Source organism: Taudactylus pleione, unplaced genomic scaffold (assembly GCF_031769625.1).
Source record: "Taudactylus pleione unplaced genomic scaffold, aTauple2 ptg000571l, whole genome shotgun sequence".
Classification (NCBI taxonomy): Eukaryota; Metazoa; Chordata; class Amphibia; order Anura; family Myobatrachidae; genus Taudactylus; species Taudactylus pleione.
The window spans coordinates 5773006-5788291 of record NW_028284973.1 but is presented as its reverse complement, the minus strand read 5'-3'; the positions used below and the strand labels follow the sequence as shown (position 1 = coordinate 5788291).

At 46.6% G+C, this 15286-nt stretch overlaps 2 protein-coding genes across 2 annotated transcripts in view; one reads left to right on the top strand and one right to left on the bottom strand.

The window, feature by feature from the left end:
- Positions 1–13809, bottom strand: part of BZW2 (basic leucine zipper and W2 domains 2) — a 99826-nt gene extending 86017 nt beyond the window's left edge. The window contains exon 1 of the mRNA XM_088453151.1: positions 13693–13809. The gene's annotated coding sequence lies outside the window, so the exon portion shown is untranslated. The remainder of the gene's footprint in view (positions 1–13692) is intronic.
- Positions 13810–14074: 265 nt separating this feature from the next.
- The window catches only part of ANKMY2 (ankyrin repeat and MYND domain containing 2), a 60971-nt gene continuing 59759 nt past the window's right edge, over positions 14075–15286 (top strand). Inside the window, exon 1 of the mRNA XM_088453101.1 lies at positions 14075–14273. Coding sequence (XP_088309227.1) covers positions 14210–14273 — 64 coding nt within the window. The 5' untranslated portion in view covers positions 14075–14209. The remainder of the gene's footprint in view (positions 14274–15286) is intronic.

Below are 15286 nucleotides of genomic sequence, written 5' to 3'. Positions count from 1 at the left end.
GTGACGGTCTGTTTATTCTACTGAGTTTGTATGGGGGGAAGGGTGCCAAATCAAGGGATATATTCCCTCCACGTTCCAGCCTCACGCTTCATTCAGAGAAGTGATGTCCCACAGCGGTGTCCAATCAGATCATTTACTTAAGCTGTGTTTCAGGTTCTCAGACATGTTAGCTGCCGGTGTATCCAAACACCTGGAGAAAACCCACAAAAACATGGGGAAAACATACCAACTCCACACTAATGGTGTTCTGGTAGGACTCAAAACTGCTAGCCGCTGCCCACTCAATATCTATATAATAAGCGAGAAAGTGTGTGTGTGTGTCCTTTATGCATGGTCAGAGTTTTGTACCTAGGGCCACACTATCACACAATCCCATAAAACCGGGACACTCTTAAAATTACACAGGTTCGGGGGTAGAGAGGCTGGCTTCATACACACACTGTCACACCATACTTGCCGTCTATCTGGCTGCTCCTTCCGGGAGAGAGCAGCCAGATTGGCAGAACAGGGGGCGTGGCCGGAAAAAGGGGGTGTGGCCAGGTGGGCTGAGGGCAGTTTGCGGGTGTGACAGGGGGTGGGGCCACGCGATCGTGTCATTTTGGCCCCACCCCCCGCTACACAATGCCGAAAAAACAGGCATCGTGAAGCAGGGGGTGGGGCCAAAATGATGCGAATCGCGTCAGCGGCCCCCCTACTGCGGGGGTTTAACAGGTACTGGCGGGGGGAGACGGGGGATCGGCGGGAGGCTTGCCTGCCTTTCTGGGGGGGCGGGAGCTTCACCCGTTTATCGGGAGGGTAGGCAACCCTGTGTCACACTCTCCACTCTTCCAAAGTGCTATGTTATATCACTTTTACAAAAGCCGCATACATGAAATACGAAGTTAATCAGCCCTCTGTGTTTGCCTGATAAACTTTGACATTAAACAGTGTGCATTATTAGCATTTCACTCACTGTCTCATCTTACAGCAGTCGCCCCAGAGTGCCTGGCAGGCTCATGAGCAGCTCAGCACTCTATACATTCAGACTGTGGCAGACAGTATAATCAATCCACAATCTTTGATCCTGGCAAAGCTTAGCATATGAAGATTACAAACAGCAGGGGTGATTGATCAAAGCCACACAGTGCCACTTTGGGCAGGCCCCCTTCTGCCCGGGAACGGGACTCCAGCCCTGCTAGACATGGTCTTGAATGTTGGGCTACAGAGCGATTTCAGGGGACGATTCAACTGCGGATGATTATCGGGAATCTGCGGTCTGTGATCCCGCACACAGTCCGGCAGCTGACTGTCAGTGATTGACAGTCTGCTGCCGTTTCTGGACAGGGAGGGTGCGGCGACGGCCTCAGTTTCCCAAAACAGAAGCGTGTCGCCATTGGGGTGGGGAGTGGGGAGACCAGGATCTCCTTCGGCTGAGGTAGATTTCCTGGCTTCTTTTACTCATCTGCAGCGGCCGGCTTGCGTGACCCCACTCAGCCAGCTGAAGGGATCGCAGATGATCTGATGCTGTGTACTTGGACGCAGCTCGGATCAGTAATGCATGCAGGAGACGTGACGTCTGCTCCTGCATTACCAAATGCCAACTATCGCAGCTGCGATAGCATACCCATACGCAGCTGAATCACCCCCTCTGTTCTGCAGGGATTTCTGAAACTCAGGTGATTTTGGAAGCTATACAGATTTCTGTTCTGTAAGTCAGTCTGCTCCTGATATACCCCATTCCTAACAGTATGAGAATACGCTGCCTGCACTGTCACTTACTCCTAATTTGCATCGTTATCCAGGTTATAGGTGAGGACAATGTAAAAAAAATAAAGGCTGCAGTTGCACTTCAGGGTCCAGTCTCCAACCCGGGCAACACCGGGTATCCCGGCTAGTACAAATAAATAAATAGAAGTGCTGCATGGATTTATCATTTTCATTTATTTATAAAGGTGCCACAAGGGATCCTTAGCACTCTAAAAAGGGATACAATTTACTTTCACTGAAATAGTGCAGTGTGCAGCTTTTTTATTTCCAATCTCTGCTCTGGAATTTACTGGAGCTCACAAGGGCAAAGGACTTTTAGGGGTCAATCCTATTAGGTGCGAATTGCGAGGTGCTATTTTCACTTCAAATTAATTCATTTTGCAATCCAATTAGCAACTCGCACTGAATCAGTCAGACTGAATTCGCAACTTTCCACTTGCACCTCCCTGAACGTGAGAGATGGAAAGCTAAATCTTTATTTTAAGGTTAAATTGTGGGGACACTGTGCTGAACCCCTTGGACAGCCCACCCCCCCCCCCCCCCCCAATGACTAATTAGGCATTTGGAAGTTTCCAATTAGCTTAATTAGTCCAATAATTACATGTAATTTTTAGAGGTTAAAAAAAAAAAAAGGCATTAAAATCAAACTTTTTCGTTAGTTTAGGCACCCCAAATTTAATTCCAATATTTTTTTAGTTGAAAAATTGTTTTTATAATTTTATTTTTTTTATTTTTCAAGGTGCCCCAAAAGTACCCCCAAATCACCCTGTTTCCTACTTTTTTTTTTTGCATTTTTCGTTTAATTCGTTTGAGTTTAAACGAAAAAAGTATTTATTTTTTTTTATATCACTTTCTTGGATTTAACCCCCCCCACAAATCAGCCATTTGACACCATTTAAAGACCTAAAGCACCTTCCAAATGCCCACAAACTGCCTTCTATACGGTCCTGCTTACGAAATGATCCATTTTGGGGGGTCCAGGATGGTCTCCCCAAATTTTCATGCATTTCTCGTAAATTTCATTTGGCAGTCAACTCGCACCCCTCCGATGCGAGTAGTGCGAATAGCGGGCAAGTCAATTCCCGGCAGCCCGACAGATGAACATATCCCGGCAGCGGCAGCCCGACAGCGCTGGAAATCCCGATCGTCCTCAGGTAAGTAATAACTAACCTGACCCCCCTAACCCTCCTTAGGGATGCCTAACCCTAACCACCCCCCAAGTGCCTAACCCTAAACCCCCTTCCCCGCTGCCTAAACCTAAGTCCCCCGGACGGGTGCCTAACCCTAAGTCCCCCCCGGGCATGCCTAACCCTAACCCTCCCTCCCCCTAGCCTAACCCTAACCCTCCCGGGGGGGCGCCTAAGCCTAAGTCCCCCCCCAGGTGCACTAGCCCTAACCCTCCCCCCCCCGCCGCGGCTGTCCGCTCGTCGCGCCCGGCATCCCTTCGATAAATATAGACGCCTGTCGTTTAACCCACGCTGGGATTAAGCAGTCGGGAAGCTGGCTGTCGGGATCACGTCAGCCGGTTTCCTGATTGCATCCCGTGCGAATAGGGTTTTTTAATTGGATTGGAGAATTCTCGGGAGCACGCTTCCCTGCGAAGTGTGCGAGTTTAAAGAAGCAAACTCGCTACTTGCAATTCGCACCTATTAGGATTGACCTCTTAGAAGGAAACTACCCATCAACAATAACAAGTCAGTTGCTGGACCAGATGTTTGGCCTTTTACATACAGTACCGAGAGTGATTGTTTCATAGTGTTTGGCCTTTTCCTATAACGCAAGGAGACGTATCATGTCCCCTCCCAGGCAGGGCAGCCAAGACTTTGGACAGGCCAGGGTGTGTAGATGCCTCCTCCTGCCTGTATACACTACTACTGTGCGCAGTTTCGTACCAAAGAACAACCGGTTACATCTCCCTGGTACATTGGTCCTAATTACTTTTGTGTTACAATCACATGTAGAGCACAAGGCACTGAGGGGTAAATTTACTAAGGTGAGAGTTTTTAGAAGTGGAGATGTTGCCCATAGCAACCAATCAGATTCTACTTAACATTTAACTAGCACCTTCTAGAAGATAATAGCTAGAATCTGATTGGTTGCTATGGGCAACATCTCCACTTCTAAAAACTCTCACCTTAGTAAATTTAACCCGAAGGCCTATATAAAGAACTTTATCTCAGAAATGACAGATCCCCTTTAAATCTAAGTTAAAAATAAAAGGAAATTGCATCGCTCTAAGCAGAACAATGGAACTCAGAGCTCTGAAAGTGATGAAGACTTCCAACAGAGCATAATAATTCATGTGCAATACTAAAGAAACACTGAAGGCTTTCAAATCAGGACAGACTGCATAGATGCAAAATAATAATAAAAAAAGTCCTAAAAAAATATTTAAGCCATCCTTTATACTGTACAACCTCCCTACCCCCCCCACCCCAAAAAAAAATTACAAAAATACCCCTGCCATCTTACTAAAGTGCGGATTTTTAGAAGTGGAGATGTTGCCCATAGCAACCAGTCAGATTCTACGTAATCATTTATCTAGCACCTTCTAGAAGATAATAGCTAGAATCTGATTGGTTGCTATAGGCAACATCTCCACTTCTAAAACCCGCACCTTAGTAAATATGCCCCTAGGTCTCACGAGGAGCATTTCCAATTCTCTGCGTTGTGCAGCCAGACATGACCATGATAGTCTTAGGTAGGGTGCCGGATAGGGCATCCTTTGCGATGCCTAGCGGGGCGGGGCCGAGCAGGGAGGGGGCGTGTCATTGTGACACGCCCCCAATTTGTCACACAGGGGGGGCATGTTTCTCCCTTCACGTTGAATTGATTCCGTGCACATGCGCACAACGTCTATTCACCAGACGGTGAAGGGTCGCCGCAACTTTTCGGAACGCAACGCAGTGTCCCACGGGTGGGAAAGGCTCAGGGCAGGCTGTTTTAGGGGGGCGCCGCTGAAAGGGCGGGGCACATTTTGCCCTTTTCAAATCGGGCAGGGCCCAGCTAAAACAGCCTAGCGGGAACACTACCATGACGTCCAGCTGCAGAAATGACCATTTAATACGGCAGACAATCTTTGCACATCTGACACAATAGGGCGCAATGGAAAATTAGCAACTATATTGGTGGCATAGTGTCTTTGCCAGACGGTTCCACTCGGCGCACATTGCTAGGGAATGAATCGCCCCCATATTGAAGTCACCAGGTATTATAGACTATGCATGGTGAAAATCTACATTCCCTACAATTCTTCATATAGTGGACTAGGAAGTGGGACCAGTCTTACTACGGAACTGCCAAGTCTCCGGAGGCCGCTTAGGCCTCTAGAGGATGTTGGCCATACAGAGTGCATTGACAAACCTGGAGAGGGGAGAAGGAATGCTGGGACAGACAAGGGGTCTCATTCGGAACCACTTGCAAGCGCCGATGCACTCGCAAGCGGGTCGATGTAGAGGTCCTGTGCATGCGCAGTGGCCGCACTGCGTGTGCGCAAGCCCCAGAGCAAGAGAAAAATTCTCTCGCTCCGAGGCTTACTACAAAAGGGGCGGCTGTCGATGGTGATCGACAGCTCGCACCGTTTTGTAGGCGGGGTGGCTTGCCAAACAGAAGCGTTTCCGACGGAACGCCTGCCATTTGTGCCACCACTGACTCGTGATGTCAGTGGTGAGCTTCCGGCTCTAATAGAGCCGAAAGCTCACTGGGGCTTACGGCAGAAGAGACCCTACCACAAGGGTTTCGTCGCAAGCCCCGATGGTCGTGATGGTCTTGACCATCGCGACCATCAATCTGGCCGCTCGCTAAAGCTGTGAGTGGTCACCCACAGCCTAGCGAGCGGCCAGGAGGCCGGCTCAGAAAAAAAATGCGGCCGCCCTCATTCAGAGCGAGCGCTCACATTTTGCGAGCACCTCTGAATGAGGTCCAAGGTCTGAGGGTGTTGTCAAACTGGTGCTTTTCCAGCTCCAGAAGGGCTCACGTTTCATTTCTTTGTTGTATTTAGTTTAAAATGTGCGCTGAAAAAGCTCTATGTGATGCCTGACTAAAATATTGCTTTCAAATGGAGAGAATTTTTTGTTTAAGTGCTTTGGACACTTATCCAAAAGGCTGCTGTCCAGCGATGAATGAGCTGGTGTGACCTGTTTTATGCTTTACTCAATAAAACTAGTAATTTATATTTGGAGCAATTAGATAACCTGTGGCACAGCTCTAAGGGGTCAATTAAACCGGGAGCGAGTTTACGTATTGAAACTCGCATACATCACGTGAATGCACGCAACCGAGAAGTGGAATATTCAATTAGAAATGCCAAGTCCCAGGACTCGTGGCGAGGTTGCAAGCCTTTTCTACAAAAAGCAACCTGGGAGAAGTTCATGAAAAAGTGGAGAAACCATCCTGGACTCCAAAAAATTGCCAAACTGAGACAGCAGGACCACAGAGAAGGCCGTTAGCGACCATAAGGATAGCAATGGCTTTTCATACAAAGGTGTCAATTGGCTGATTTTTGTACTTTTTATTAATGGGGAAGAAAATAATAGCAAGCAGTCTTCATTCTAGCACCCTGCACCTGTCACAGCCCATGCAGTTCCTCTTTCCTGCCTGGGGTGTCACTCTCTGCTCTGGTGCCTCTAGCACACACTGGTCTGTATATCAGAGGTCTGTTGCATCAGCTGAGTGGGCTAGAAGCACCAGAGAAGAGAGCGAGACCCGAGGTTGGAAAGAGAAACAAGCATGGGTTGTGACAGGTGCAGGGTGCTAAAATTAACATCTCACCATACCCGTCCCACATCATTTACCCCATCACCATACCCGTCCCACATCATTCACCCCTCACCATACCCGTCCCACATCATTCATCCCTCCACATACCTGTCCCACATCATTTACACCTCCACATACCTGTCCCACATCATTTACACCTCCACATACCTGTCCCACATCATTTACACCTCCACATACCTGTCCCACATCATTTACACCTCCACATATCTGTCCTACATAATTTACACCTCCACATACCTGTCCCACATCATCATTTACACCTCCACATACCTGTCCCACATCATCATTTACACCTCCACATACCTGTCCCACATCATTTACACCTCCACGTACCTGTCCTACATCATTTACACCTCCACGTACCTGTCCTACATCATTTATACCTCCATGTACCTGTCCCACATCATTTACACCTCCCCATACCTGTCCTACATCATTTACACCTCCCCATACCTGTCCTACATCATTTACTCCTCCACGTACCTGTCCTACATCATTTACACCTCCACATACTTGTCCCACACAATTTACACCTCTACATACCTGTCACACATCATTTAACCTATTACTGAGCTTTTTAGGGAAATTCACCTGTAAATTGCAATTTGCTGTGGGACTTCGCCGTGAGAACGGCTCGCAGAACCCAACACGTAAATGGTATCCTAAGACTTGGAAGGGAGGGTCCCTACTGAACTGAGGGTCTGATTCAGCGATGGACACAAATATCATTGCAGCTGCGATCTCTCACTGATTGCAACTGCGAAAACATGCTAATGGCTCACCCACCATGCAGTGCTTAGAGACGCCCACAGAAAGCATCTCACACGCACAAAGCAGGAAACATCACCCGTCTGAGCAAGTCTAAAGCTGCGTACACATGCAACGACAGGACAACGATCAGGTAACGATAACGTTTGTTATGTAATAGGAAAAAATATCAGATGGCGCTGTCTGACAGCTGCTGGTTCAAGGAGGATGTCACTCTCCTAGCTAGTAGAAAACCGCAAATAATGAGAGATCCTGCGCTACAAATAATATACATAGACCATAATAAACAAACAGTAATGTGAATGTGAATATATCACTAGGCTTAAGTTAATTTAGGAGGTAATTTCACAAATCTCAAGTATATAAAACATAAATATTACCAATAGATAAATGTAAGGCTTGACTGACGGTATAAATATATCATTTAATGTGCATGTTTAATCTGCCAATAAGAACACATTAGTGCACAAATAATTCAATAAAACAGTATCATACGATTGAAAAATGAATTAATGCAGAATAAAATCAAATTTATACCGTCAGTCAAGCCTTACATTTATCTATTGGTAATATAAATGTCTTATATACTTGAGATTTGTGAAATTACCTCCTAAATTAACTTAAGCCTAGTGATATATTCACATTCACATTACTGTTTGTTTATTATGGTCTATGTATGTTATCTGTAGCGCAGGTTCTCTCATTATTTGACGTTTGTTATGTGTTGGATGATCGTTATCAAACATCCAACACATGCATTAACCTATAACAACCCGCTATTAACGATCGTGGGTCCCTATAAGAAACCGGCTAACGTGCTCGATATCGATCATGTATGACGTTATTTCCGGATGATGGTCGTTAACAACCATTCGTACCCGCGCATCGACCATCATTTGCTTGTTGCAGGGGGCATTAAAGTGAATGATGTGAACGATAAGATCCTTATCGTTAACTTTATCTGAACATGTGTACGCACCATAAGATGCCGCAGACTCAGCGTGTTTCCTGACACACAGAGGGCTTTCCTGCTGTGAGCAGAAAACGCAGTTTATGGACGCCAACGGTCCCAACGCGCCTTTTTTTTTTGCATTTTTCTAACCCCCCCGTTACCTCCCCCCAAATGCTGACTACGGGTCACTCACTTTGCGAGTGAAACCTCTGTGTGAGTGTATTCGCAATTCATTTGCTGCGCAGGCTTACACACATGCGGAATGTCTAACAATCACTCCATCTGTGTAAATATCGGAATTGCGTCCATGTCTGAATGAAGCCCTGAGATCGCATCGCTACAGTGGGCGGATCATACCGTGAATTTGATCATAAAAAAGCTTTGGGTGGAAAAGTTTTAGTTGTTTTTTTTGTAATCACTAAACGGAGACTTTCAGGAAAACAAATGCTTTAAAGTACATAAAACACAATTCATGATGTGAAAATATAAGATCACAAAAGAAATGCAAAAGGCATCAACCATGGGATATGGGATTTAAAACAGAGTATAAGGTACAAGTACATATAGAATAATCTATGCAGACATTTCATGTGTACAAAGTACATGACACAAATATATGAGTAAATCAGTGTAGCTATATGTCACATGTGTGAATCTATGTGTGGTATGCGTGTGCATGACAGGTGTCCTTGCCTGTGTGCAGTGTGTGTGTGTTCTTACCTGAGTGCAGTGTATGTGTGTGTGACAGGTGCTCTTACCTTAGTGCAGTGTATGTGTGTGTGACAGGTGCTCTTACCTGAGTGCAGTGTATGTGTGTGTGACAGGTGCTCTTACCTTAGTGCAGTGTGTGTGTGTGACAGGTGCTCTTACCTTAGTGCAGTGTGTGTGTGTGTGTGTGTGACAGGTGCTCTTACCTAAGTGCAGTGTGTGTGTGTGTGTGTGTGTGACAGGTGCTCTTACCTTAGTGCAGTGTGTGTGTGTGTGTGTGTGTGTGTGTGACAGGTGCTCTTACCTAAGTGCAGTGTGTGTGTGTGTGTGTGTGTGTGACAGGTGCTCTTACCTTAGTGCAGTGTGTGTGTGTGTGACAGGTGCTCTTACCTTAGTGCAGTGTGTGTGTGTGTGACAGGTGCTCTTACCTTAGTGCAGTGTGTGTGTGTGACAGGTGCTCTTACCTTAGTGCAGTGTGTGTGTGTGACAGGTGCTCTTACCTTAGTGCAGTGTGTGTGTGTGACAGGTGCTCTTACCTTAGTGCAGTGTGTGTGTGACAGGTGCTCTTACCTTAGTGCAGTGTATGTGAGACAGGTGCTCTTACCTTAGTGCAGTGTATGTGAGACAGGTGCTCTTACCTTAGTGCAGTGTATGTGTGACAGGTGTTCTTACCTTAGTGCAGTGTATGTGTGTGTGACAGGTGTTCTTACCTTAGTGCAGTGTGTGTGTGACAGGTGTTCTTACCTTAGTGCTGTGTGTGTGTGTGTGTGTGAGACAGGTGTTCTTACCTTAGTGCAGTGTGTGTGTGTGTGTGTGTGTGTGTGTGTGTGTCAGATGTTCTTACCTTAATGCAGTGTGTGTGTGTGACAGGTGTTCTTACCTTAGTGCAGTGTGTGTGTGACAGGTGTTCTTACCTTAGTGCAGTGTGTGTGTGTGTGACAGGTGTTCTTACCTTAGTGCAGTGTGTGTGTGACAGGTGTTCTTACCTTAGTGCAGTGTATGTGAGACAGGTGCTCTTACCTTAGTGCAGTGTATGTGAGACAGGTGCTCTTACCTTAGTGCAGTGTATGTGTGACAGGTGTTCTTACCTTAGTGCAGTGTATATGTGTGTGACAGGTGTTCTTACCTTAGTGCAGTGTGTGTGTGTGTGTGTGTGTGACAGGTGTTCTTACCTTAGTGCAGTGTGTGTGTGTCAGATGTTCTTACCTTAGTGCAGTGTGTGTGTGTGTGTGTGTGTGTGTGTGTGTGTGACAGGTGTTCTTACCTTAGTGCAGTGTGTGTGTGTGTGTGTGTGTGTGACAGGTGTTCTTACCTTAGTGCAGTGTGTGTGTGTGTGTGTGTGTGTGTGTGACAGGTGTTCTTACCTTAGTGCAGTGTGTGTGTGTGTGTGTGTGTGTGTGTGTGTGTGTGACAGGTGTTCTTACCTTAGTGCAGTGTGTGTGTGACAGGTGTTCTTACCTTAGTGCAGTGTGTGTGTGTGTGACAGGTGTTCTTACCTTAGTGCAGTGTGTGTGTGACAGGTGTTCTTACCGTAGTGCAGTGTGTGTGTGTCAGATGTTCTTACCTTAGTGCAGTGTGTGTGTGTGTGTGACAGGTATTCTTACCTTAGTGCAGTGTGAGTGTGTGTGTGTGTGTCAGATGTTCTTACCTTAGTGCAGTGTGTGTGACAGGTGCTCTTACCTTAGTGCAGTGTGTGTGTGACAGATGTTCTTACCTTAGTGCAGTGTGTGTGTGTGACAGGTGCTCTTACCTTAGTGCAGTGTGTGTGTGACAGATGTTCTTACCTTAGTGCAGTGTGTGTGTCAGATGTTCTTACCTTAGTGCAGTGTATGTGTGTGACAGGTGTTCTTACCTTAGTGCAGTGTGTGTGTGTGACAGATGTTCTTACCTTAGTGCAGTGTGTGTGTGTGTGTGTCAGATGTTCTTACCTTAGTGCAGTGTGTGTGTGACAGATGTTCTTACCTTAGTGCAGTGTGTGTGTGTGTGTGTGTGTGTGTGTGACAGATGTTCTTACCTTAGTGCAGTGTGTCTGTGTGTGTGTCAGATGTTCTTACCTTAATGCAGTGTGTGTGTGTGTGTGTGTGAGTCAGATGTTCTTACCTTAGTGCAGTGTGTGTGTGTGACAGATGTTCTTACCTTAGTGCAGTGTGTGTGTGTCAGATGTTCTTACCTTAGTGCAGTGTGTGTGTGGCAGATGTTCTTACCTTAGTGCAGTGTGAGGGCCATATTCAATTAGAGGCGAAAAGTTCGAGGTCAGACCTTTCGCCATCATCTCAGGTTTTACTGGGGATAAAGTATCGGACGCGTGCCTGCATATCCCCGTATTCAATTAGGAATCGGCGAAAACGGGACCCGACGGAAAGGTAAGTATCGACAAGTCCTGTAACTTTTGGGAAAATCAGCCTGTTACACCCCCCCCCCAAAAAAAAAAGATGGTCTGACATGGGGGATCACTCTGGGTACCCCCAAATTGGCCTGCTAAAGGTATTTGGGGATTTTAAATGGCATGGGCAGGTGTTTTTATGCGTCTTTGAATAAGTGGTGAATAATAGTATTTAGCAATTTTTTTTTGTAAACAACTAGTCCCATCAAATTTGGGGTACATGAAAATGGGTGAAAGCATATTTTGAAGTCCCTAAAGTGAACTTTTGAAATTCTTCAAAAATCCACCTGCCGAAACCACCCACATTCTAGAAAACACCTGCCACATACTTGGGGACCCCCACCCCCAGTCTATTTCGCTAACTTTTTTTTTTCACTCCAAAACAAAACCACTTTTTTTGGGGTACCCTATGCTACTTTGTAGAATTTTTTTGACACATATAACTTTTAGGGGACATTCCAAGGGCTGCAGGGTACTTTTTTAAAGTCTGTACCTCAAAACTCCAATTCTGCACTTTTTTTCGCCACCTATTCTATGGTGAAAAGTTATCCCCGTTTTTTGACAAAGACTTTTCGCACCTGCGAAAAGTCTTTGAAACTGAATATGGGGAAAGGTGAAAATGGCGAAAATGACATCATCAGCGATAAATTATCGCCGATAACGGACTTTTCACTTCTAATTGAATAGCCCTGTGTCCATGTGTGTGTGTGAGCCAGGTGTCCTCACCTGTGTGCAGTGTATGTGCCCCCATGCCTGTTTGTGCGACGTGTCCTTACCTGTGTGCATTAAATGTCTATGTGCTGTGAGTCCTCATGCCTGTGTGTGTGACAGGAGTCCTTACTTACATAGAAACATAGAATTTGATGGCAGATAAGAACCACTTGGCCCATCTAGTCTGCCCCTTTTCATGTATCCTTTAGGCAACTTCAACCCTATTTGCGAAGTATTTGAGTGCAGTGTGTGTCCATCCATGCCTGTGTGTCTGGCAGGTTTTCTTACCTTAGTGCAGTGTGTGTGTGTCCATGCCTTTGTGTTTGAGCCAAGTAACCTCACCTATCTGCAGTGTGTGTGTGTGTGTGTCCTCACCTGTGTACAGTGTGTTTGTGTGTGACAGGTGACCTCATCTGAGTGCAGTGCCTATGTACAGTGTGTGTGTGTGCGTTTGTCAGGTGTCCATCTATGCACAGTGTGTGTGCGTGACAGGTGTCCTCACCTGAGTGCAGTGTGTCTATATACTGTGTGTGTGTGACAGGTGTCCTCACCTGAGTGCAGTGTGTCTATGAACAGTGTGTCTATATACTGTGTGTGTGTGTGACAGGTGTCCTCACCTGAGTGCAGTGTGTCTATGAACAGTGTGTCTATATACTGTGTGTGTGTGTGACAGGTGTCCTCACCTAAGTGCAGTGTGTCTATGACTAGTGTGTCTATATACTGTGTGTGTGTGAGTGCAGTGTGTCTATGAACAGTGTGTCTATATACTGTGTGTGTGTGTCAGGTGTCCTCACCTGAGTGCAGTATGTCTATGAACAGTGTGTCTATATACTGTGTGTGTGTGTCAGGTGTCCTCATCTGAGTGCAGTGTGTCTATGAACAGTGTGTATGTGTGTGTGTGTGTGTGTGTGTAACAGGTATCCTCAGCTGAGTGCAGTGTGTCTATGAACAGTGTGTATGTGTAACAGGTGTCCTCAGCTGAGTGCAGTGTGTCTATGAACAGTGTGTCTATATACTGTGTGTGTGTGTCAGGTGTCCTCATCTGAGTGCAGTGTGTCTATGAACAGTGTGTATGTGGGTGTGTGTGTAACAGGTGTCCTCAGCTGAGTGCAGTGTGTCTATGAACAGTGTGTATGTGTAACAGGTGTCCTCACCTGAGTGCAGTGTGTCTATGAACAGTGTGTCTATATACTGTGTGTGTGTGTGTGTGTGTGTGTGTGTGTGTGTGTGTGTGTGTGTGTGTGTGTGTGTGTGTGACAGGTGTCCTTACCTGAGAGCAGTGTGTCTATATAGTGTGTGTGTGTGTGTGACAGGTGTCCTTACCTGAGTGCAGTGTGTCTATATAGTGTGTGTGTGTGTGTGTGTGTGTGTGTGTGTGTGTGTGTGTGTGTGTGTGTGTGTCAGGTGTCCTCATCTGAGCTGCGTGTGTCTATGAACAGTGTGTATGTGTAACAGGTGTCCTCACCTGAGTGCAGTGTTTCTATATACTGTGTGCGTGTGACAGGTGTCTTCATCTGAGTGCAGTATGTCTATATACTGTGTGTGTGTATGACACATCAGAGTGCAGTGTGTGTGTGTTTGTCAGGTGTCCATATCTGTGTGCAGTGTGTGTGTCGCCATGCCTGTGTGTAACAGGCGTCCTTACCTGTGTGCAGATCTTGCTGGCTCCCTGTCACACACTGGCAGACAATAGGACACTGCTTGAAGGGCAGCAGCAGCCTCTCAGGACTGAGTGACTCCCACCACAGCAGCAGCCAGCAGCAGCCGTGCGCACTGCCTGGCGGGCTCTACCAAGTCATCAAGAAGGGGGGGAGTAAGCTGCTGCACCACCAAACCTCCAAATCTATTACTCTCACTTGCACCAATGCACCCATGGGACTATTATCCTGTTTTATAATATAGGAGTTGTGATTTGCAGTTAGTGTTCTATCGGATTGCTGCACCCGTTTATTATGTGTAAATTAGTAGGCTCCCCCTTTGAGGAAGCAGAGTGGTTTGCTCTGTGAGCTGCCTCATCCCCGTGAAGCGCACATGCCAGTAGTAGTAATGGCTGCCTGCAGACACTGATACATTATCAGGGCACAGCTTGTTAGTTGTGACATTGTTACACATCGTCCTCGCAGCTGTGTGCCCGGCGTGGTCACAGCCCAGCAGCCCGTAGCATGGCCCCGAAGAAAGGAGACTTGAGGGAGGAGGAGAAGCAGCTGGTCTCAGTCATATCCAAAGGTGGGTGTGCCAGGTACTGGGGTGAGCTCAGGGTGCTGCTATGGAGGGTGTCTTTCATGGTTCAGAAAGCTGTCTCCTCTTCCAGTTGTTGGTGGGTAAGGCTGGCCAAGGCTATGCTGGGGTCGCTGGTGGGCCATGGGTTGATGAGCTGGGGCCTGGCAGGGGTGGATTTAAGTGTCAGGGTGCCCCCGCCTAGGCACAGCAGTAATGGTTTATTATTTAATTAATTTGATTATTAGCCCCCATTTGGAGGTTGGCAGATGAATATAATAATAATAATAATACTACAAGCCATGAGCTATGACTTTCTATTTTTAATTGTGAATACATATTTATTGTGTAAGACCTCTTACAGGTGCATCCTGTGCATGTCTTACCCATCCATACTCTACGTAAGATGGTGCACGGTACAGAACAGTGGGAATGTTTTCTAGCTACTGGGAAATGTTATACTGACAGTAACAGTGTCCAAGTGCTGCGCCCTAGCAGGTGGCACCCCCTAGGCACATGCCTCGCATGGCTCGGAAGCATTCTGCCATTTGTCCGCTGCAGTCATTCTTAGGCGATGCGGTCTGCATGTCGACTGTCACAGTGTCGACACCTGCACGATGTCATGCTCAATGTCTAAAGGTGCCCATCCACTAGAAGACATGAAAACGACTGCACGATTACGACATTGTAATCGCGCAGTCGTTTGTCAGTCTGTGATGAGCTTGCACTGAACGAGCAGTTGTTCAGTGCAGGCTCATCAATCATCTGCAAACATGCTCAACCTGACGTTATCGTTTGCACGATGATAGATGTCTAAAACACCAGCGGGCACGCGCATAGCTGGTCGTTATAGACATTTTTGCAAACGATTTATGAACAATAACGATCGTTCAATTGCTCAACTTAATCGTCTAGTGGATGGGCACCTTTAATGATCAATGTCCACATGTTAACATTATGACCATGCTGACATGCTAGCTGTCAGCAGAATTTACCAAACCCATCCATGGTCCATCTGAATT